This window comes from Dipodomys ordii, unplaced genomic scaffold (assembly GCF_000151885.1).
Source record: "Dipodomys ordii isolate 6190 unplaced genomic scaffold, Dord_2.0 Scaffold5, whole genome shotgun sequence".
NCBI classification, from domain to species: Eukaryota; Metazoa; Chordata; class Mammalia; order Rodentia; family Heteromyidae; genus Dipodomys; species Dipodomys ordii.
The window spans coordinates 31,453,684-31,477,471 of record NW_012267221.1 but is presented as its reverse complement, the minus strand read 5'-3'; the positions used below and the strand labels follow the sequence as shown (position 1 = coordinate 31,477,471).

The 23,788-nt window shown below is 39.4% G+C and overlaps 1 protein-coding gene across 1 annotated transcript in view; it reads right to left on the bottom strand.

The window, feature by feature from the left end:
* The window catches only part of Nup35 (nucleoporin 35kDa), a 32,452-nt gene that overhangs the window by 8,236 nt on the left and 428 nt on the right, over window positions 1–23,788 (bottom strand). The window contains exons 2-5 of the mRNA XM_013029800.1: window positions 18,608–18,778; window positions 16,262–16,389; window positions 14,711–14,768; window positions 4,592–4,733 (exon numbers count right to left, since the gene is read on the bottom strand). Coding sequence (XP_012885254.1) covers window positions 4,592–4,733; window positions 14,711–14,768; window positions 16,262–16,389; window positions 18,608–18,778 — 499 coding nt within the window. The remainder of the gene's footprint in view (window positions 1–4,591; window positions 4,734–14,710; window positions 14,769–16,261; window positions 16,390–18,607; window positions 18,779–23,788) is intronic.

The following is a 23,788-nucleotide window of genomic DNA, read 5'->3' as shown; positions in this document are numbered from 1 at the left end:
CAAAAAAAAAAAAAAAATAGTGATAGCTATCTGTAAGCAACTATCTGGAAGTTTTTTATTTACTTTTGTCAGTCATGGGCCTTGAACTCAGAGCCTGGGCACTGTTCTTGAGCTCTTTCACTCAAGACTAGCACCCTACCACTTGAGCTACAGCTCTATTTCCAATTTTCTGGTGGTTAATTGGAGATAAGAGTCATATGGACATTACTGTGCAGGCTGGCTTCAAATTATGATCCTTAGCTCTCAGCCTCCTGAGTAACTAAGATTAAAGGCGTGAAACACCAGCATTCAGCTGGAAGTTTTGTTTTTTGTTTTTTGGGGGTTTTTTTGGTCCAGTCGTGGGGCCTGAATTCTGGGCTTGGGCGCTGTCCCTCAGCTCTTCAGCTCAAGGCTAGCACTCTACCACTTGAGCTACTTCTGGCTTTTTTTTTAATCTGCTTATGTGGTGCTGAGGAATCAAACCCAGGGCCTCATGCATGCAAGGCAAGCACTCTACTACTGAGCCAACTTCCCAGCTCTCAGCTGGAAGTTTTTTAAACTACTAATATAAATTAATCTGTACCTTCAACTAGAACCTCCCAAAAGAGAGCTGCTCAAGATAAATGAAAACTAAGCATATTAAAATCTATGTTAGTGAAATATTCACTGAAATCAAAATTAGAATTTTAATTTTAATTTACTTATATCACTCTGGAGATGAGAAATCTCACCCCTACAAATACATAAAATGAGGGTACCTCAAAGTACAAAAATGAAAAAGAAAAATACATTCCCAATAAGGTAGTATTTAAAAAACTAAAACATAATTCTAGGGTCCAAGGTCTACTTTAAGTAGGAAGAAGTATTTCAATACTTTTAGCTGGGCACTGGTGGCTAATGCCTGTAATCCTAGCTACTCAGGAGGCAGAGATCTGAGGATCACGGTTCAAAGCCAGCCCAGGCAGGAAAGTCCGTGAGACTCTTATCTCCAATAAACCACTAGAAAACCGGAAGTGGTGCTGTGGCTCAAGCAGTAGAGCGTTTGCCCTGAGCTAAAGAGCTAAGGGACAGCACCCAAGCCCAGAGTTCAAGCCCCACGACCGACAAAAAAAAATACTTTTAAAAGATCACTGAGAAACTGGGAAGGTGGTTCAATGGTGGAGTGCTTGCCTTGCATGCATGAGGCCCTGGGTTCGATTCCTCAGCACCACACAAGCAGAAAAAGCTGAAAATGGCTCTGTGGCTCAAGTGGTAGCATGCTAGCCTTGAGCTGAAGGGCTGAGGGACAGCACCCAGGCCCAGAGTTCAAGCCCCATGACCAAAGAAAAAAATGAATCACTGAAAATAATGAATGACATTTCACAGTGACAGTCAGCATGAAAAACTACCAAGGAAAGAGCAAATATCAGGTGTTTTAGAAAAAATTTCCTGTAAATGATCAAAATGTCTCCCCTTAAGGAGACTGGGTAAATCGTAAAGTTAAACTCTTAAATAGAGTTACTAGAACAAAGAAGTAACAAAATAACCTAGGCTGCATCAGCTTGATGGCTCACATTCAGAAGGATATGATCTGAATATTGCAAACAGTCCAGGCAAGAGAGTCCATGACACTCTAATCTCCAATTAAACACCCCAAAAAAGTTAGAAGTACTGTTGAGGCTCAAGTAGTAGAGCACTAGTGTTTGAACAAAAAAGGGAGGGCGGGGAAGGTGGCTCAGTGGTAGAGTGCTTGCCTTGCATGCATGAGGCCCTGGGTTCAATTCCTCAGCACCACATAAGCAGAAAAAGCTGGAAATGGCGCTTTGGCTCAAGTGGTAGGGCACTAGCCTTGAGCTGAAGAGCTGAGGGACATTGCTCAGGCCCAGGGTTCAGGCCCCATGACCAACAACAACAAAAAAAAAGAATCTCAGGGACAGCAGGGCGCCAGTGACTCATACCTGTAATCCTAGCTACTCAGGAGGCTGAGTTCTGAAGATTGCAATTCAAAGCCAGCCCAGGCAGGAAAGTCCGTGAAACTCTCCTCTCCAATAAACCACCAGAAAACCGAAAGTGGCGCTGTAGCTCAAGTGGTAGGGCGCTAGCCTTGAGCTAAAGAGCTGAGGGACAGCACAAAGGCCCAGAGTTCAAGGCCCACGACCGACCCCCCCCCCAAAAAAGTGACTCTTATCGACTGACCAAAAAAAAAAAAAAAAGTGACTCTTATGACTGGCAATGTGGCTTAGTGGTAGAGTGCTTCCCTAGCATGTATAAAGAAAGCATTGGGTTTGATTCCTCAGTACCACATACACAGAAAAAGCCAGAAGTGGTGCTGTGGCTCAAGTGTCAGAGTGCTAGCCCTGAGAAGCTCAGGGACAGTGCCCAGGCCCTGAGTTCAAGCCGAGCACTGGTGGCTCACACCTATAATCTATAGCTTCTTAGGAGGCTGAGATCTGATGATCTCGGTTCATACCTACCCAGGCAGAAAAGTCCCTGTGAGGCTCTTACCTTATCTCCAGTTAACCACTCAAAACCCAGAAGTGGCACTGTGGTTCAAGTGGTAGAGCACTAGCCTTGAGCACAAAGAGGCTCAGGGACAGCGCTCAGGTCCTAAGTTCAAGCCCCACAACCAACCAAAAAAAGAAAAAAAATGCATTAGGATAGTCACCTTCTACTTCTAATTTTCAATACTAAAATGTATAAATTCTATATAGCATATAGTATGCACACCATGTTAGTGAAAGTTAACACTATGTACCACAGAAACAGAGGCACAGCCACTGGAAAGTGGCTCCCTAAGGAAAAGTGTTACGGGAGAAAGCAAACTTATTAAATGATCTTAAAAAAAAATTTTTTTAGCCGAGCGCCGGTGGCTCACGCCTGTAATCCTAGCTACTCAGGAGGCTAAGATCTGAGTATCGTGGTTCAAAGCCAGGCCGGGCAGGAGAGACTCCTATCTCCAATAAACCACTAGAAAACTGGAAGAGGTGCTGTAGCTCAAGTGGTAGAGCGCTTGCCTTGAGCTGAAGAGCCCAGGCCCAGAGTTCAAGCCCCACAACCTACCAAAACAAAAAACAAAAAAAAAAATTTAGGACTGGGAATGTGGCTTAATGGTAATGTGCCTAGCACACATGAAGCCCTGGGTTCTATTCCTCAGTACCAAATAAACAGCAAAAGCTAGAAGTGGCACTGTGGCTCAAGTGGTGGAGTACTAGCCTTCAGCCAAAGAAATTCCGGGACAGTGCCCAGGCCGAGTTCAAGCCCATGACTGGCAAAAAAAAAAAAAATGTGTGTGTGTGAATATATATATATATATATATATATATATATATATATATATTTTATAGATAGATATATAAATACATATATTTTATATATCTATATTTATATAGAGATATATAAATACATATATATTTTTTTAAGCCAAGTGCCTATGGATCACATCTGCAATCCTAACTACTCAGAAGACTGACATGTGAGAATCACAGTTCAAAGCCAGCCTGAGCAGGATAGCAAGATAGTCTGTAAGACACTTATTTCCACTTAATCACCAAAAAGCTGGAAGTAGAGCTGTGGCTCAAGTGGTAGAGGACTAGCCTTGAGCAAAACAGTTCACGAACAGTGTTCAAGCCCCAGAAATGGCACAAAAAATAATAAAAATAATAAAAAATTTAAATTTATGTATGTATGTATTTATTGGGCTGGGTAGGACTGGGAAGGTGGCTCAGTGGTAGAACGCTTGCCTTGCATGCAGGAGGCCCTGGGTTCAATTCCTCAGCACCACAAAAACAGAAAAAGCCTGAAGTGGCGCTGCGGCTCAAGTGGTAGAGTGGGGCTGGGAAGGTGGCTCAGTGGTAGAGCGCTTGCCTTGCATGCATGAGGTTCGATTCCTCAGCACCACGTAAGCTGAAAAAAAAAAAAAAGCCGGAGTGGCACTGTGGTTCAAATGGTAGAGTGCTTGCCTTGAACTGAAGAGCTGAGGGACAGCGCCCAGGCCCAGAGTTCAGGCCTCACAACCGGACCCAAAAAAAAAAAAAAAAATCAAGTGGTAGAGTGTTCGCCTTGAGCTGAAGAGCTTAGGAACAGTACCCAGGCCAGAGTTCAGGCCCCACGACCGACAAAAGAAAAGAAAAAGATCAGGATAATATGCATAGTTGTCTACAATTTACTATAAAATATACCATAAAAACTGATAGATGAATTTGAGGGTAAGGACAAGAGGGGCAAAAGGGGGCAAACAAAGGAAGGAATGGTATCACCCAAGAAGCATTATACTCAGAACTTTATTTATGAAATTATAATTATAACCCTGTTGTACAACTACTTAGTAATAATTCAATTTTTTTAAAAAAGTAGATGGATACCATTCAGCATACTGTTAGCAATTAAATAATCTAGGTAATGATGTATGTGTTTTCTGTCCGAGTCTTTCAACTATTCTGTATTGTTTAATAATTTTAACAAAAGTTGCAAAGAGAGAGATTGTTAAAGGTCCAAAAACCTTACCCAGTGCAAGGGAAGGGGTGATATTTAAAAAGAAATGTACTCTCTACCTGACTTATGTAACTGTGGTTTATGGTAACTTATGTAACTGCACATTACCTTTACAAAACAATAAAAAAAAAAAAAACCTTACCCAAACACAGTCACCCAAGTGTCATCAAGGTGATCTTCTGAAGTCAGAGAATCTCCTTGTGTATAAAAAGGATCCAACTGGGCAGGAGATAGTGTCGTCTTTCGTGGCTGACCAATATTTGCTGGGCTAAACACACTTTGTCCTATATTAAGATACTTGGTTAAGTTAGTTATGAACATAAACGAGTTTGGTTTCTTTTAAAGCAAAGATCTTAGTCTCAAAAGAAAATAAGCAATTATATAAACATTTCAAAATATAAATAGTTGTAATCAAAGGATAATTTCAAACACAATGAGAAAAAGTCATGAATAATTGGGCATAGTTTATGTTTTATTACACATTATAAATTTTTCAAATGTTCTGTTTTTAATTTCTGGCTGAGCCTTTCAACAAGGTTAATCTGTCAATCTCAAGAACCTCTTTTTGGACTGATCATCCAAAATCCTATCACTTTTATCACAGTACCTCTGCTTTAAAATGTATTTAAGAAGGTGCTCAGAGCATAGCATGGTGGCTCATGCTTGACTCCCAGCACAAGGCAAGCTGAGGCAGGAACAAACATTACCCACAGAAAAAGATCAACAATACCTACCTTACCCTCTAAAATGTGAATATTGTTCTTCTTTAGATCACTTCTATTTAGAGTTTCTAAATCTATTGTTTCTTTTTTTTTTTTTGGTTGGTCGTGGGGCCTAAACTCGGGACCTGGGTGCTGTCCCTCTTCTGAGCTCTTCTGCTCAGAGCTAGTCCTCTACCACTTGAGCCACAGTGCCGCTTCCAGCTTTTTCTGCTTATGTGGTATTGAGGAATCGAACCCAGGGTCTCATGCATGCAAGGCAAGCACTCTACCACTGAGCCACCTTCCCAGCCTCTAAATCTATTATTTCTAATCCTTCAATATAATAACCACTATGTAATATTTTCTTCCAGGTGCAGGTGGCTCACTCCTGTAATCCTAGCTCAGGAGACTGAGATCTGAGGATAACAGTTCAAAGCCAGCCCGGGCAGGAAAGTCTGTGAGACTATTATCTCCAATAAACTACTAGAAAACGGGAAGTGGCACTGTGGCTGAAGAGGTAGAGTGCTCACCTTGACCTGAAGAGAACAGGGACAGCGCCCAAACCCAGAGTTCAAGCCCCACGACCGACCAAAAAAAAAGTCCTATGCAATATTTTCTATGTGCCCAACATAAAATGTCAAACTCTTCATGTATTTTTTTGTTTTTGTTGGTGGCTCTTTGGTTTTCACCCAGTTATACTACATCACTACTGGCCTCTCAATCCTCCTGCTTACGCTCTAGAGTGAAGGAATTAGAGGCACATATCTTCATGCCTGGCTATATATTTACTAGTTTTATCCAACTAAAGCTGCACTTATTAGAACCAGAGACTTTTTCTTTCATTTTTATAGTAGCAATAGTTTGCTCATTCAAGTAATAATTTTTAGCACTTAATGCACATCAGACATCATTCTTGGTATTAAGGATATATAGTAACACATGTTATTAAAAGATAAAAAAAAAAAAGGCTGGGAAGGTAGCTCAGTGGTAGAGCACTTGCCTTGCATGCCTGAGGCCCTAGGTTCGATTCCCCAGCACCACATAAGCAAAAAGAAAAAAAGCCGGAAGTGGCACTGTGGCTCAAGTGGTAGAGCGCTAGCCTTGAGCTGAGGAACAGCGCCCAGGCCCAGAGTTCAGGGCCCACGACCAGACCCCCCACACACAAAAAAAATGATAAAAAAACAGGTTGGGAATATAGCTTAGTGGTAGAATGCTTATCTAGCATGCACAAAGCCCTGAATACATTCCTCAATACCACATAAACAGAAAACTTAAGAAGTGGCACTATGGCTCAAGTGGTAGAGTGCTAGCCTTGCATAAAAGAAGTTCATGGACAGTGCCCAGGCCCGCCCCAGGACACACGCACACAAACACGAGCTTACCTCCCAGGCCTTGAGTTCAAGCCCCAGGACTCACACACACACACACACACACACACGCGCGCGCACACACGCACGCACGCACACACGCCCGCACGCGCACACGAGCTTACCTCTCATTAACCACCAAAAAGAGCTGGGGCTGAAATGGTAAGACTGCTTCAGAAAAGTGTTTAGGGACAGGACTGAGGTCACAGTTTAAAGTCAGCAGGAACAAGAAAGTCCATGAGACTCTTACCTCTAACTAAAAAGCCAGTAGTGGAGCTATAGCTCCGCTAGTCCTAATCTTGGGCAAAAATGCTCAAAGACAGTGCCCAAGCTGAGTTCAAGCTGCAGGAATGACACACAGCAACACACAGACATACAGACACAGACATACACACACACACAATCCCGAGTTTGTACTTTTAAAAAAAGCTCAAAGCCAGCCAGGGCAGAAAAGTCCTCCTGAGACTCTTTATCTCCAATTAACTACTCAAAAGACTGGAAATGGTGCTGTGGCTCAAAGTGGTAGAGTGCTAACCTTGAGCAAAAGAGCTCAGAGACAGCACCAGATCCTGAGTTCAAGACCCATCTAGGACTGAAAAAAAAAAATCTGTTATCAACTAATTTATCAACTTTTTTGGAAACAATGGGAAACACATACTTATATAAAATATCCCTTAAATAAGTTTAGTTCTTACTATAAACAGATGCCTTTAATAAACCAAAGATAGAAAAGGTACTTTATCATAAAATCTGAAGCCAATTCATTTTGTATGACCTGTATTACATTAAGAAGATACAACTTAGTTATGCCACATCATGTAATAACCTTCCAGCAAGAAATTAAATGAGGGCTCAAATTGAGACAACCATTATGACCTTTAAAAATAAGACAAATCAAAATTAAGTTTCAAATGAATAAGCAATCTAATTTTTGCCTTGTCAACTAATCTTAAAAATATAATTACTTGTACATAATCTAAAAGTATTTACATAAGTTTAGCATAATTGCCCCCCACCTGGTTAATGTTCAAATTGCTCCACTGATTTCACTTCCTCTAAATCAGACGTCTGGTACCCACATGCTATATTTTACTAGATGTAAATAAAAATGTGTCTATCAAACCACATCAGATTAGACTGTAATTTTTGTCTTCCTTGTTAAATCACTATTCAAACATTCTTCACAAAATCCGATTAAAAGTGAAGGGCAAAAGACCTTCTTACCCTTTATGAAAATGTCTTTAATTAGAACGCAGACTCAATTACTTCAAACTAATCTCAATGAAAACAAAAAAGATTAAAAATTGTAGTAAATTTTAAACAGGCAAATGGCAATTTTGAAAAAAGAAATCCTGTCTTATGTTAGAACAGATTCTTACCATGAGACACAGTATCATAGCCTAAAGAATTTGTTCTCAATCCATTGTAAGATCTGACCTCCACCAAATTCCTGGTAACTAACGTCTAAACTGTAAGGGTTTTTCCAGCAATAGGACTACTTGTGTTATTTATAGTCAACTACTGAGACTGAGTCTGATACATTTATGCTAACAAAGCAGAAATGAGTCACTCCAAAAAAGGTTTGGTCTGAAAGGCCTGGTGCTTTGAGCAACACAGTATCATCCCAAAGGGCTGGGAAGGTGGCTCAGTAGTAGAATGCTTGCCTCACATGCATGAGGCCCTGGGTTCGATTGCTAAGTGGTGCTGTGGCTCAAGTGGTAGAGTGCTAGCTGGCATTGAGCTGAAAAGCTGAGGAACAGCGCCCAGGCCCCAGAGTTCAGGTGCCACAACGAACAACAAAAAAAAAAAGATCATCCCAAAAAACAAAAGTTTTTCTCCATCAGTTCTCCCCTAGCCCTCAACCAGCCAACGGTGAACTCCATCCACCTACAAAAAGGATTTCAAGTAGTATTTTATTAATACTTCAATTAATAAACATTCTTTCACCAATAATGACAAAAAGGGGGGGATTTTAAAATAAATATAAACTACAAAAGAACAAACAGTAACTGACCATTATTCACCCACTGTTAAGACACAATAGAGAAAACAGAATGCTGCATTTCTAAATGCAATCAAAGAATAACAAAAAAGCCATATAAATTAAAATACAAAAGAGAAAAATTACCAAAGAAATCTCAAAAAATAAAACACAAATGACTTACAAGATAAAAAACAAAACCACAAATCTCCAAAGTGATTCAGCACACAAACAAAAGGAACTCCAAAAAGAGAGTAAGGAGAAAGCAAAGAAAAGTATTAATATCAAATAACCCAGGAAAATTTCCCAGAACTGAACAATGAATCTAACTTGAAATGTTTCATCAGTTCCCCAGGGTCTGGGCCCTGTCCCTAAGATCTTCAGCTCAAGGCGAGTGCACTACCACTTGAGCCATAGTGCCACTTCTGGTTTTCTGGTGGTTTACTGAACATAAGAGTCTCACAGAGTTTTCTACCCAGCCTGGCTTTGAACTGTAGTTTCAGATCTCAGCCTCCTCAGTAGCTAAATTACAGGTGTTAAGCCACAGGCAACTGGCTCCAATCTTCTTTAACAGAGACAATATAAACCATAATGACAACTGTTTCTGATATTCTTTAATTCAAAGTTATTTTATGATAGGGCCAAGGTTTTCTAATACCAGAAACAAAAATCTAAAAATGATTTTAATATCAGGTATGTAAGAAAAACAAGCAAACATTATTGAACACAAGAAATTTATGCATCATGCTAATCTCTCACTCATACTCCACGACACAAATTTTTAAGTGGTCAATCTCAGAAGAATAAAATTTACAAATTACACAAGAAAGTAACACTTAACACTAAATATAGAAACTAAAATACTTGTCACTGAAGTCTAGAATTTCCTGCTCAATTTTCTCAAGTCAACTCCTTTATTCTGTACCTTCTTTATTACTGACCATGTGTAAGTCCTCACACCTGTCACAACTATTTAAAATTGCTCCTTTTCATTTATATCCTGTTAAATTTTCTACACATAAATTCCTTAAACTCAAAGAAGAGGCAGCAGTGGCTCCCAGTGGCCAATTTATGACAGTCATATTTTTTTCTACCATAGATCTCATGCTCATAAACCATTACTTCCATTTTTAAAACCTCAGAGAAGTTATAGTTTAACAGAAAGATATTAAACTTTAATTATGTGCTCTTCCACTTGACAAGAAACTGTTTTTTCTGTCAACTGAGACAAAGTATACCACTTAAAAATTTTGTCTACTATGATTTGAATATAGTTAAGTTCCTTCTGACAATCGCATTAGAGTTAATACCCGTTAGGAGAGCAGAAACAAACTATATAGTATATAGAAGCTGAACTGTTGGCGCTATTAAAACTTGATAATATGAAGGCCCTATAACTTAATACTGGTGACTTTGTAAGAGGAGAGACCAGAAGACAAACACATAAACCCTTTCATCATGTGATGCCCAGTGGTATCTCAGGACTGTTAGCAAAAAGGGTATGTGGCCGTGCAACACTGGACTAGTGAGCCAAAATAAATCTTTTTCTTCACAGCTTACCAATATTGTGCTATCAACAACAGAAAATGGAGACCGTGCAAGACACCAGTAATCCTAGCTATTAAAGAGGATAAAATCTGAGGATTGCAATTCAAAGGCAGCCTGGGCAGGAAAGTCCATGAAACTCCAATAAACCACCAGAAGTGGCACTGTGGCTCAAGTGGTAGAGCGCTCACCTTGAGCTGAAGAGCTGAGGGACAGCACCCAGGCCCAGAGTTCAAGCCCCACGAATGACCGAAAAAAGAAAAACGGAGAACATTTTTGCATCTTGAACATCCCTGGGACCTTAAAACTAAATAATCAGTATATGTGTGTAACATTGCTATTACCTGTTATAAAAGTTTGGTCAAGTTATGGTTGGTAAGGCTAGAACCAAATCTACTAGGACCCTCAATTATGTAGTGAGAAGGCATATTATCATTTGACCATGAGTCCCTCAGAACCAATGGGAGACTAGCTCCAGAATACCCAAGAATACCAAAATGCCTAAGTCCCTTATATAAAATAGTACAGCATTTACAATTAGTCTCTACATACCCTCTGATATACTTCAAATCACATCTGTATTTCATGCAATATAACAAATGCTATGTAAATACTTATACTGTATTTTCAACTTGTGGTTGGGTGAACACAGATATACAGGGCCACCTCCATATAATAAACAAGACTTCTAGAGAAGGGACTGGGTTGGGAAGGATGAGGGAGAATGATGAAAGAAGTGACATGGACCAAGATGCATTGTAGTTATACTGATCTGTTGAGTGGTAACTCTTCTGAACTACTACTGAAAGATAATAAAAATATTTAATTTAAGCCGGGCGCTGGTGGCTCACGCCTGTAATCCTAGCTACTCAGGAGGCTGAGATCTGAGGATCGCGGTTCAAAGCCAGCCCGGGCAGGAGAGACCGTGAGACTCCTATCTCCAATAAACCACCAGAAAACCGGAAGTGGCGCTGTAGCTCAAGTGGTAGAGCGCTTGCCTTGAGCTGAAGAGCTGAGGAACAGCGCCCAAGTCCAGAGTTCAAGCCCCACGACCGACAAAAAAAAAAAAAAATATTTAATTTAAACTTTAAAAACAAAGAGAGAGAGAGAGAGAGAGCTAGTCAGTCAGTGGCTCAGGCCCTAGTTATTGGGGAGGCTGAGAGCTAAGGATTGAGGTTTGAAGCAAACCCCACCCAGAGTCTGTGAATCTCATCTCCAATTAAGCACCAAAAAGCCAAAAGTGGCACTGGAACTATGGCTCAAATGACAAGAGTACTAGCACTGAGCAAAAAAAGCTCAGGGACACCATTCAAGACCTGAGTTCAATCCTCAGGACACACACACACACACACACACACACACACTCTAAAGATCTCAATCCTCAGGACTAACACACACAAGACCTGAGTTCAATCCTCAGGACACACACACACACACACACTTTAAAGATCTCTCCAATATTCTAGGGCTGACCATTAGTTCAGTTAAACACTAATTTAGGTATTTCTGTGAAAGAATTTTATAGATGGAATTAAAATTACTAATCAGCTGATCTTAAAATGAAGAATTATCTGGACCAGGGATGTAGCAGGTCTAAGACCCAAAGTTTGATTCTCAACACCAAAAAAAAAAAAAAAATGGTCCTAGATTATATCATTTTACCCAATAACAACAACAAGTAAAAAAGTCAAGTCAAAGAAATATGAAATATGGGGCTGGGGGTTTAGCCCAGCGGAAGGGCGCCCGCCCGGCGCGAGCAAGGCCCTGGGTTCGGTCCTCAGCCCTGGAAAAAAAAAAAAGAAAAAGAGAAGAAATATGAAATATTAAAAAAAAAGACATGATCTGCCATTGCTGCCACTGAGGATGAAGCCATGGAATGAGAAAAGCCTCTAAAAGCTAAGGACAACCTGAAGTGCTACTACCACATGGAACTGAATTCCACCAACTTCCATCTGGATTCATCTCTATAGCCTCCAAAAATAACACAAAACAATGCTGATACCTCAGCTCCAAGAGAAAAAAAAAAAAATAACCTCCAACAATGTCTAAATGTCTTACTTGCAAAAATTGTGAGATAAATAAATTTCTGTTATAAGCTACAAGAGCCACTAGGTTCATGGTATTTTGTTTTCTCAGCAAAAAAAAGGTCTACATAATTTAGGTGCAAAACAGGTATTTTTATTAACAGGAAAGAGATTGAGAGAGTGAGAAACAGACAGAGATTAGATTATATTGCCTTTAACAAACTGTCAGTGCAAATCTAGCCCTCCAGGATATTGCCAGTAAGGGATCAGAAGACATGCTGAAGAAAGCTGGAGTGGATCTGGAATGTTAAAGATCCAACATTCTCACAAGCTCTGTATTTTAACTAGAACGTTTAGGATATTTTATTTTGTGCAACTGTTCATTTGGTTTATTGTAAATCCACTTTCTTGCTGTTACATTCCATCTATTATGTTGTTCTTGCTGTCTTCTTCTTTGCCTTCTTTTTAGTCTACCACCATCTCCAAACACATTTGCCTCCTTTCATCCCAATCACTCACCAGCAAACTATTGTCAGTAACATCCTCATTCAAATTGTTTTTCAACTTTTCTAGGCAATTATCAGGTATTTACAATGACCTACAGATAAAATAATCTGTGCCCACTACCCCTCTCATTTTATTTCCTACTGTTTTGGTTTGGACTTAGGGCCTTTTGCACTTGCTAGGCAATGCTTTAACCACTTGAGCCACTCAGCCAGCCTCTCAGGCATCCTTAAGAGAAAGGTGACCACAAAAGAACTTTTAAGAGAGACTAAGTTGTTGGCTTTGAAGACAAAAGAGACTATGGGCCAAGAAATGTGAGTAGCCTCTAAAAATAGAAAAGCGAAAAACAGATAAATTAATACAGCCCTTCCAATGCCCTAATTTGGCCCAATCAGACCTATTTTAAACCTTCTGACTTCTAAATCTTTACAGTTTAGTAATATGTTTATATTTGCTTAAGCCATTATAAGTTTGCAGAAACATTAAGGCACAAAAGAAAATTTAATATACCTAATTTAACCCTCCCACTCAAGAAGCTAAAGTAAGAGGATCACAAATTTGAGGACTCAACTACACAGCAAGATCCTGGCTTAAATTTTTTTTAATTATGGGGTTCGGAATGTGACTTAGTAGTAGAGTGCTTTCCTAACATATAGGAAGCCCTGAGTTTGATTCCTCAGTACCACATAAACAGAAAAAACCAAAGTGGCACTGTAGCTCACATGGTAGAATGCTAGCCTTGAGCAAAAGAAGTTCACGGACAGTGCTTGGGCTCTGAGTTCAAGCCCCAGAACTGGCAAAAAAATTAATTATATATACCTATATACATATATAAATATAAACATACACATATTCTGCTTTAATTTTTCCCTCCAGAATATATTACCTTCTAACCTAATTTACTTACACTGTTGAAAAAATGGAAATCCTATAAACTAATTTAAGCTCTATAAAGTCAGTAGTTTCATATTTTGTTCACTATTTCCTTCAGTCTGGCAACTAGGTAGGTACTCAAACATTTGCTAAGATTAATGTGGTCATGAGCATATCAACATATAAAGAGTTGTGTGCTAACACACATATATAACCTCAGCATTCAGGAGGCAAAGGCAGTAGTATCAAGAATTTGAGACCAAAGCCAGGTGTCAGTGGCTCAAACCTGTAATCCTAGCTACTCAGGAGGCTAAGATCTGAGGATCATGGTTCAAAGCCAGCCCAGGCAGGACAGTCCCTGAGACACTTATATCTCCAATAAACCACCAGAAAACCAGAAGTAGCACTGTGGCTCAAGTGGTAGAGCGCTAGCCTTGAGTTGAAGAGCTGAGGGACAGCGACCAGGCCTAGAATTCAAGCCCCTTGACTGACCAAAAAAAAAAAGAATTTGAGACAAGCCAAGCATGGTGGTTCATGCCTCTTATCCTAGTTACTGAGGAGGCTGAGTTCTGAGGATTATGGTTCAAAGTCAGCCTGGGCAGAAAATTCCATGAGACTCATCTCCAACCAATCATGGAAAAGCCAGAAATGGAGTTGTGACTCAAGTGGTACAGTGCCAGTCTTGAGTGAACAAGCTAAAGACAGTACCCAAAAAACCCTAAGTTCAAATCCCATGACTGTGGCTGTTATTTAGAAAATAAAGCTCTTGGGCAGCCTGAGCTACATAGCTCACTATCTTGTTTCAACAACAACAACAAAATAAGAAACCTGTGCTAAAGATGATTATAGTGATAAAAAAGATGAATGTTAAAAGAAAAACTAGATATAGTGGCTGCTTCAATGTCATTTAGCTTTATACCTATGCATTAATTATTCTCAACACTCATTCATTATTCAGTATGAGTAATTCTGTTTCATGCCATTTGCAACAGCTCTTCTGATCTTAGTTTTTAGTAACCCAGGAAACACTTCAACTATTAATAATTTTTAAAACACTATTAATATTTTCAATAGGATACCCTATCATAGCTATAAATTCACAAAATAATCACTATATGTGTAAAATATTTCCTAAAGGACATTATTGACATTTGAGAAAAGTCTTCATGTCTAAGTACATATTTAAAAAATAAGTAGTTAGCAACAAAAGTCAATTATCTTTGATCAGAAGAGAGAATAGACTTTGGTGTTAAAGGAGTTGTTTACCTGTTCCAGGAGTAGTTGTAACTCCAACAAGAGGACTCTGCATTACTGAAATGTTTGTCTACATTAAAACAGAACAAAGCATTAGGGTAAAACTGCAAAGTTCTAACCACTGATAAAGACAGTAATTATCAAAACAATTTTTCAATCAATAACTAAATATCCGAAATTCATGAGAGAGAATTAGTACTATAGTTGTCTATAATCAAATCACAGTACCATGGGTAGGCTTCTTTTTTTACTTTTTTGTTGTTTATGTTTAGCAGTCATTATTAACTAGACATATGCTAGACCATTCATAACATAGTTGTTTAAAATAAGAAAACGTACACTGGGTAAAAAGTATTCTGCAGGAAATAATTAACCCAGTTGCTATCTAGTTCTCAATGTACAATAATTAAAACAATGAAGATAATGATCCTTCAAATCACCAAATTCACATACAAAAAAAAGTAACAATTTTAATCAGATATAAACTATAAAATACAAATTAAAATCATCCTGGACAATGAAAAACTACATAACCCTAAACTACCAGTAAAAAGTTATAAAGCTGGGGGCTGGGAAGGTGGCTCAGTGGTAGAGCGCTTGCCTTGCAAGCATGAGGCCCTGGGTTTGATTCCTCAGCACCATATAAGAAAAAAGAAAAAGCACCATATAAGAAAAAAGAAAAAAGCCGGAAGTGGCGCTGTGGCTCAAGTGGTAGAGTGCTAGCTTTGAGCTGAAGAGCTGAGGGGCAGCACCCAGTCCCAGAGTTCAGGCCCCACGACTGGACCCCCCCCCCAAAAAAAATTATAAAGCTGAAAATGTACCATTACTAGTCCTGTAAACATGAAAAAAAATCAAAAGTAATTTTAAATCATCCTATAAACCAAAGAAAAAAAACAAAACAACAACATCACTATCCAACCAAAAACTGACAAGAGCTGGGTGCCAATAGCTCACAGCTGTAATCCTCACTACTCAGGTGGCTGAGATCTGAGGAATGCAGTTCAATGCCAGCCCAGGCAGAAATGTCCATAAGACTTTTATCTCCAATTAACCAGGAAAAAAAGCTAGAAAGTGGAAGAGGGTATGGTTCACGTAGGAGCACTAGCCTTGAGCACAATAGCCAAGTGAGAGCACAGGATGGGACTTCTAGACCTAGTACTGGCACTGGGAGAGAGAAGGAATGTGCAGAATCACCTGCATGAGAAAAAAATCTACTTTCTTTTATCTTTTCTGAGACTTGAGTCCTATTATGTGGGCATGTTGGCCTTGAACTCTCCCTTAGCCTTATGAGTACTATGATTACAAGGCATGTGCCATGAAGGATAACTTATAGTTCTATTATATTTCTAAGTATATTTCATAATAAACACAATTTAAGTAGAATCTATGATAAATTGTATTTAATACTTATGTTGTGCAATATAGCTATTCTGTAACAGACTTTAGGAAACAATTTATCTACCTCCTGACCCCCACTGTGTAGCCACTTAGAAATATAAATCAATTAACCATAAATCATAGGACATGAATATTAATCATGGACCATGAAGATATGAACATTACCTGTCTTCTTGAATTTAAAGGTGTTGATCCAAGTCCTGGGCTGGAAATTTCATCATATATACTTCTAACAGGTGGAGCTCCACTTTTATCTTTATGAGCTGGTACAACTGGTTGTGGTGGTGATCCACCTACAAAATACCAAAAAAAAAAAAAAAAACAACCCACAATCCAGTGATAGAACAATCTTTTTATCTTCTATTTTTTTTAACTTGTGTTTTTGAAATATTGACAAAACAGAGAATAGCCCTCATCCCCTAGGGCTATTCAAACTTTAATACTGTACTATGCCTGAAAGATAACATTAGAATGTTGTTAAAATTCATACTATGATTCAAAAGGTATGGGGTGGAGGCTAAAATTACAAAGTGCTAAAAAGCTTCCACGTAATGCCACTGTTGCTTGTAGTTTAAAGAAAAGGTTTCTGAGTTAAGTAGTAAATAAAAATTACAACTTTTAAAACTCAGATTTGCTGGACACCAATGGCTTGTACCTGTAATCCTAACTGTTCAAGAAGCTGAGATCTGAGGATTTCAGTTCAAAGTCAGCCAGGGCAAGAAATGTCTTTGAGACTCATATCTCCAATTAACCACAAAATTCTGAAAGGGAATCTGTGACTTAAGTGGTAATGCACTAGCCTAGATCAAAAGAGCTCAGAAGACAGTCCCTGTCTCTCCCAGATCACCTACGCGGCGTGCATATTTTCTCTCTCTCTCTCTTTCACACGCGCACACACACTCACACACATACACACATAACTTTGTAATGTTTGCTTTCTTTACTAAATGCTTAACACTTCAGTGGGAAAAAAATGTAATTTGTGGCTACTTAGGAGGGTGAGATCTAAGGATCCTGATTCAAAGCCAATGTAGGCAAAAATGTCCATGGAACTCTTATATCCAACTAATCACCAAAAAGCCAGAAGTACAAGTTGTGGCTCCAATGGCAAAGAGCTAGCTAGCCTTGAACAAAAATGTTGAGGGTTGGTGCCCAGGCCCTAGGACTGGAACAACAACAAAAATAATTTCAGAAGCAGAAACATGCCCACTTAAAGAGGTTGAGGTGGGAAGATAATGAACCTATGGGTTAAAGTGTGAAGAACAAAGAAAGACACTATCTCAAAATAAAAAAAAGAAAGTATGAGTTCGTTTCTCATCTGAAAGTACAACTTCAGGAAGTGAAGGTGTGTCTCAAAGGGTAGTGTAGTGGCCTAGGCTTAAGCATAGAAGCTCAAGGACAATGCCCAAGCTAGGAGGAATGTAAGTCCCAGAAACACCCTCACCTGAAAAATACTTCATTCCAAGTATACCTGAATTATCTCTAAGTATGGAATTTGTCTGTCAAAATTAAGCAGATTTCATTTATATTTCTCAGAGTAGCATATTTAGGTAGGAATAAAGATGCATAGAATAATCAACTTTTGTGACGTAACAATGCTTTTGTAAGTCAGAGAGCCAACAAAGTTGCATAATGAAGCAGCCCAGCCTTCTTTAAGACGATGAGAGCCTGGAGTACAGCATAAGCTAATTAGAGCAAAGGCTATAGAATAAAATGGATCTAGGCTTCAGCAAACTGCTATTACTGAAGTGAACATAGCCAACTGCTTAATACATTTAATCTCATATTTCTCTTTTGGAAAGTAGATATTCCCCTTTGAAAAGTAGAGATACTATTTACACCTACCCTTTAAAATTGGTATTTTTCATGAGATAATCTATAAAATAACATAAAGCCTGTCTCACAAACAATATATGGAAGCCATAATAAAATACATCTGATATTTTAACATCTGTCCTGAATATAATGCTTTAAAATGAATTAATTTCAAATATAATATGACAAAAGCCTCTCTGTCTCATCAATGCTAATAAAAAAAGGCAATAAACCACCTTATACCAAGTAGTATTTTAAAAGGCAACTAAAGAAAGAAGAAGCCAGGTACCAGTAGCTTACCCCTATAATCCTAGCTACTCAGGAGGGTAATATTGAAAGACAGTCTGGGCAAGTAAGTCCATGACTTGAGACTCTAATCTCCAATTAACCACCAGAAAACCGGAAGTGGCGCTGTGGCTCAAGTGGTAGAGGGCCCGCCTTAAGCTGAAGAGCTAAGGGACAGCGCCCAGGCCCAGAGTTCAAGCCCCAGGGCCGACCAAAAAACAAAAAGAGTATTAGGTTCACAGAATTCTTCCATTTCAACAGCTCTTACTACACATAAGTAAAACATGAAAGTTACCTCTTAAAGTATAGTTTTGCTAAAAAAAAAAAAAAATCAAAAAAAGCCCTACAATAAATATGGGCTACACATGCATTGATATACTGCAATAAAACTACTCTAAGCAATTCACCTACCTGCAAGTAAAGGCGATCTCATTTCCATAACTCCAACTGAGGGTCCACTTATTGTTCGAGGTTGTGGAGTCACTGGAGCGGGCAAATCCCCCATTAAAAATCCAGGTAAGAACTGGGCATTAACTCCTGGCTTTGGAGATGTAGGTGAACCCAGCATCATTGGTTCAGATCCTAAATCAATGAAACCATAAAGTTAAATCTATCATAAAGATATAACAATCTAGCATAAGTTTGCGAATTTAACCAAAATTCTTTTTTTTTTCTGGTCCGGTCGTGGGGCCTGAACTCTGGGCCTGGGTGCTGTCCCTCAGCTCTTCAGCTCAAGGCTAGCACTCTACCACTTGAGCCACAGTGCCACTTCCGGCTTTTTTCTTTTTGCTTATGTGGGGCTGAGGAATCAAACCCAGGGCCTCGAGCATGCAAGGCAAGCGCTCTACCACTGAGCCACCTTCCCAGCCCCCAAAATTCTTATTTAAAAAAAAAAGTTACAATTAAAAAACCAGTATTAGGGCTGGGAAGGTGGCTCAGTGATAGAGCGCTTGCCTTGCATGCCTGAGACCCTGGGTTCGATTCCTCAGCACCACATAAGCAAAAAGAAAAAAGCTGGGAGTGGCGCTGTGGCTCAAGTGGTAGAGCGCTAGCCTTGAGCTGAAGAGCTGAGGGACAGCACCCAGGCCCAGAGTTCAGGCCCCACAACTGGACCCCCCCCAAAAAAATGTTTTATTCCTAGAAACACAAAAGTAAACATCTATTCACAATATTAGTCTTCAACAGTTGTTTTTGTTTACATTGTACTGGCTTAGGAAAAATCAACACTTGCTTCTCTATGAATGTGCCTATCAATATTGGAGCTTGAACTCAGAGCCTCATTTGGCTTTTTCCACTCAAGTCTGGCGCTCTACCACTTTTGCCATACCTCTATTGCATACCTCATTTTTTGGCGGTTAATTGGAAATAACCATTGTTTTAAACTCTGATCCTCAGCCTCCTTAGGATAAGAGGCATGAGCCACCAGTGCCTAGTTTTTAAAAATAATAAGAATAATTAGCCAGGTATAGGGGTGGGTACCAGTAATCCCAGCACTCAGGAGACTAAGACAAGAAAACTGAAATTTAAGGTCTCTAGTAGTCCTAGCTACTCAGGAAGTGTAGTACACTGAAGACCAGACCCTGGCTCAGACTACTCAGGAGGCTGAGACCTGAATGAAGACTGTACAATGTCAGCCCAGGCAGTAAAGTCTAACAGACTCTCTTCAATTAACCAGGAAAAAGCTAGACAAGAGATCTGGTTCAAGTTGTATGCAAGGGTACTGTGTTCAAGCCTCAGAACAAAATGCAGCAAAAACTATAGCGAAAAGATACAGTACAGTTGGGGGTTTAGCTCAGAGAAAGAGCACTTGTCTAACAAGTATAAGGCTCTAAGTTCAGTTGTCAACTCTGAGGGAAAAAAAGATATAGTTAAAAAGAGTTGAAAATGTTATCTTTAATTATTATTTAATTATAATCATTATATATAATTATATCAATATTATATTAATATACATGTTATAGTAACAGATATACAAATTATATAAAATGTCAATATTAATATAACACAATTATATAATTAATATTAATATACTATTATATACCTATTAAAATAAATATATTACCTATTACATAATTATTAGGTTGCTAGATTAATTATGAGATTTCCTAATATCAAATAATGACTTATATCTCAAATTAATCTTCAGAACTTACATAAGTTATTAGTCCTATGGGAAACTAATTTATTCTAGCTATTCAGAATAAACGAGCACAGTAAAATAGATCCAAAACAGTCAGATATGTGGATTCAAGTTCTCTAAGCAAAATGAACAGGGCTGGGAATGTGGCTTAATGATAAGAGTGCCTGCCTAGCATGCATGAAACCCTGGGTTCGACTCTACAGTACCGCTGTGGCTCTAGTAATAGAGTGCTAGTCTTGAGCAAAAGAAGCTCAAAGGCATTGCCCAGGCCCTGAGTTCAAGTCCCAGGAATGGCCAAAAAAAAAAAAAAATGAACAGAAGGGTAGCCATAAACTCATAGCTTTTACAGTATTAGAATTACAACAAGGTGTGACTGTAAATTTGAAACCTCAATTTTTCCACTATATGACAAACCTGAGTTTGATTCATAGCACACTTGTAATCCTACCTACTCAAGAGATTGAGATCTGAGGATCATGGTTTGAAAGCCAACCCAGGCAGAAAACTTCAAGAGACTCTTACCTCCAATTTACAACCAGAAAACCAGAAGTAGTGCTATGGCTCCAAGTGGTAAAGCACCAGCCTTAAGCGCAAAAGCTCAAAGACAGTGTCCAGGCCTTAAGTTCAAGCCCCACAATGGACAATTAAAGGGAAAAAAAGGCCAGTGTTCAGAATGTTATTTAAATGACTTTTATTAACTGGCCAAGTGTTCAGAATGTTATTTAAATGACTTTTATTAACTATTTCTTTACATCTAAATAGCCTAAAAAATTTCTTTTTTTTAAATTTCTTTCTTAGAATTCCAGGAAATAGAAACATTTTTTGGTGGTGGTGATGGTGCTGCTTTTTTTTTTTTTTGGGGGGGGGTCCAGTAGTGGGGCCTGAATTCTGGGCCTGGGTGCTGTCCCTCAGCACTTCAGCTCAAGGCTAGCGCTCTACCACTTGAGCCACAGCGCCACTTCAAGCTTTTTTTCTTTTTGTTTTGTGGTGCTGAGGAATCGAACCCAGGGCCTCAGGCATGCAAGGCAAGCACTCTACCAGCCCGATGCTGCTTATTTTTCCTTTGAGGTTGCTTGCAGGGGAGGGGGGGGGGTCTTTTAAGGGGGAAAGAGGGAATCGCAGAAACAAAGAAAAGTGTGAACAAATGCAGTTATGATATTCAGTATACACTATGTGAAAATGAACTATGCAACTTGTAGGCAGGAATGGGAGATGGGAAACTGGAGGAAAGCAAACAGGTAACATTGCCCAAAAAGAACTGTACTCTATCTCATTTATGAAATGATAACCCCTCTGTACCACACCTTAATAACAGTAAAATTATAGTTAAAAGGGCACCGGTGGCTCACGCCTATAATCTTAGCTACTTAGGAGGCTGAGATCTAAGGATCGTGGTTCAAAGCCAGCCCGGGCAGGAAAATCCATGAGACTCAAATCTCCAATAAACCACCAGAAAACTGGAAGTGGTGCAGTGGCTCAAGTGGCAGAGCACTAGCCTTGAGCTGAAGAGCTGGGGGACAGCGTTCAGGCCGAGTTCAAACCCCATGATGGAAAAGGAAGGAAAGAAGGAGAGAAGGAGAGAAGGAGAGAAAGAAAGAAAGAAAGAAAGAAAGAAAGAAAGAAAGAAAGAAAGAAAGAAAGAAAGAAAAAGAAAGAGGGGGAGGGAGGGAGAAAACTGATTCTTTAAAAAAAAGGTTAATACTAAAACAAGATGTAACACATGATAGTTACATTGTAATTATTTCACAAGTGTTAGTTATTATGTTACCTGGCACTACAACATTAAACACTAAAATGAAACTAAAAGCCTTAAATAAAATATTTTGAACAAACATTAGGAAATCATAGCAATAAAATATCAAGTTGTTGGTAACAATCCAAACTACCTTCACTCACTCTTCTCAAGAGGAAAATAAAATGGCAAGTTTAAGAAAGTGTTGCTCTTTTTAAGAAAAGAATGAATAAGGCACAACAGTTTCAGAATGTCACTATTCCTTGGGGTTAAATTTTACTTAAGATAACTTAACCAAGGGTCCCTGTTTGTCTTCAACTTCGTTTGGGCTCTTGAATAATTAAGCATTGTAATTTATCTTAGCAAAACTTGCTGATATAAACGTTTAACTTAATATCTCAGAAAGTTTTGGGGGAAAAATGTAGGTACCAGAGTTCATCTGCAACGTGGACTAGAACAACATCAGGAGTGGCATTATTCACATTTGTAACCCCAACAATATGCACTCTTCAGTATCTGTTTGGAATAGAGAAAACTACAACTAAAAATGAAGTTTCTTGGTCTCTAAGCTACAAGAAATATAACCAGAGCAACATATGTACACAAGTTTTCATTGGCATTATGGAAACTATTGTTTTTTTTATAATGTTAAAACAATTCATGTTATTTTATCCTCAAAAGAGACGTTTGCAATACAAAACACAGCAAGCATTATACTCCCTTCAAATCAAAACTAAAGAAACTCTCGGGCTAGGAATGTGGCTTGGTGGTAGAGTGCTTGCCTAGCATACATGAATCCCTGGGTTCGATTCCTCAGTACCACATAAACAGAAAAAGCCGGAAGTGGTGCTGTGGCTTGAGTGGTAGAGTGCTAGTGTCGAACACTGAGAGGCTCAGGAACAGTGTGCAGGTCGGGCCCTGAGTTCAAGACGAAGGAAGAGAAGGAGGAAGGGAGGGAGGGAAGAAAATTCTCAATACACATTGTACTTTCATGTCCAAACTCAGAAAATTATAGTTTAATACTAATGTAAGTTATAGTTTAATACTAATGTGTAAGATAATAGATGTTGTTTCGTTTTGCTTTTTCCCCTAAGTTCCAGCAGTTCCCACAAGTTTAAAAAAAAAACCGCCAGAGCAAGAGGATCAATTATTAACTTGGTTTTGTTTTATTTTTCTTCAAAGTTCCCAAAGAAATAATTGGAATGAATTTGTGTGTGTGTGTGTGTGTGTGTGCGTTTATATCTATCTGTACTGGGGTGGAGCTTAAACTCAGAGCCTGGGCACTGTCCCAGGTAGTACTCCACCACTTGAGTCACACACAGCTCCACCTCAGGCTTTTGGGTGGTTAACTGGAGATGAGTCTCACAGCTTTTTCTTGCCCGGCCTGGCTTCGAACCCCGATCCTCAGATCTCAGACCCGGAACAGCTAAGCTTCCAGGCGTGAGACTCCAGTGCACAGCAGGTATGGAAAACAAAACAACAACAACAGATAAAAGAAAACCACGTGGAGGATAATCAAGAGGAGAAGACCTCCAGCGAGGCCTTTTCCCCGATACCGTTCGAAATCCTATCTTCCTGCACAGGCCAGTCCTCTCGATGGGTCCCAGCACCCGGCGGATGACACCTGGACCGAGGCACACGGCCATTACCAACCCGGGGTGGGGTGGGGGGCGCCGGGCCTCGGCGTCTCGGCGTCTCGGCCCCGCGGCGGGCCCCGCCC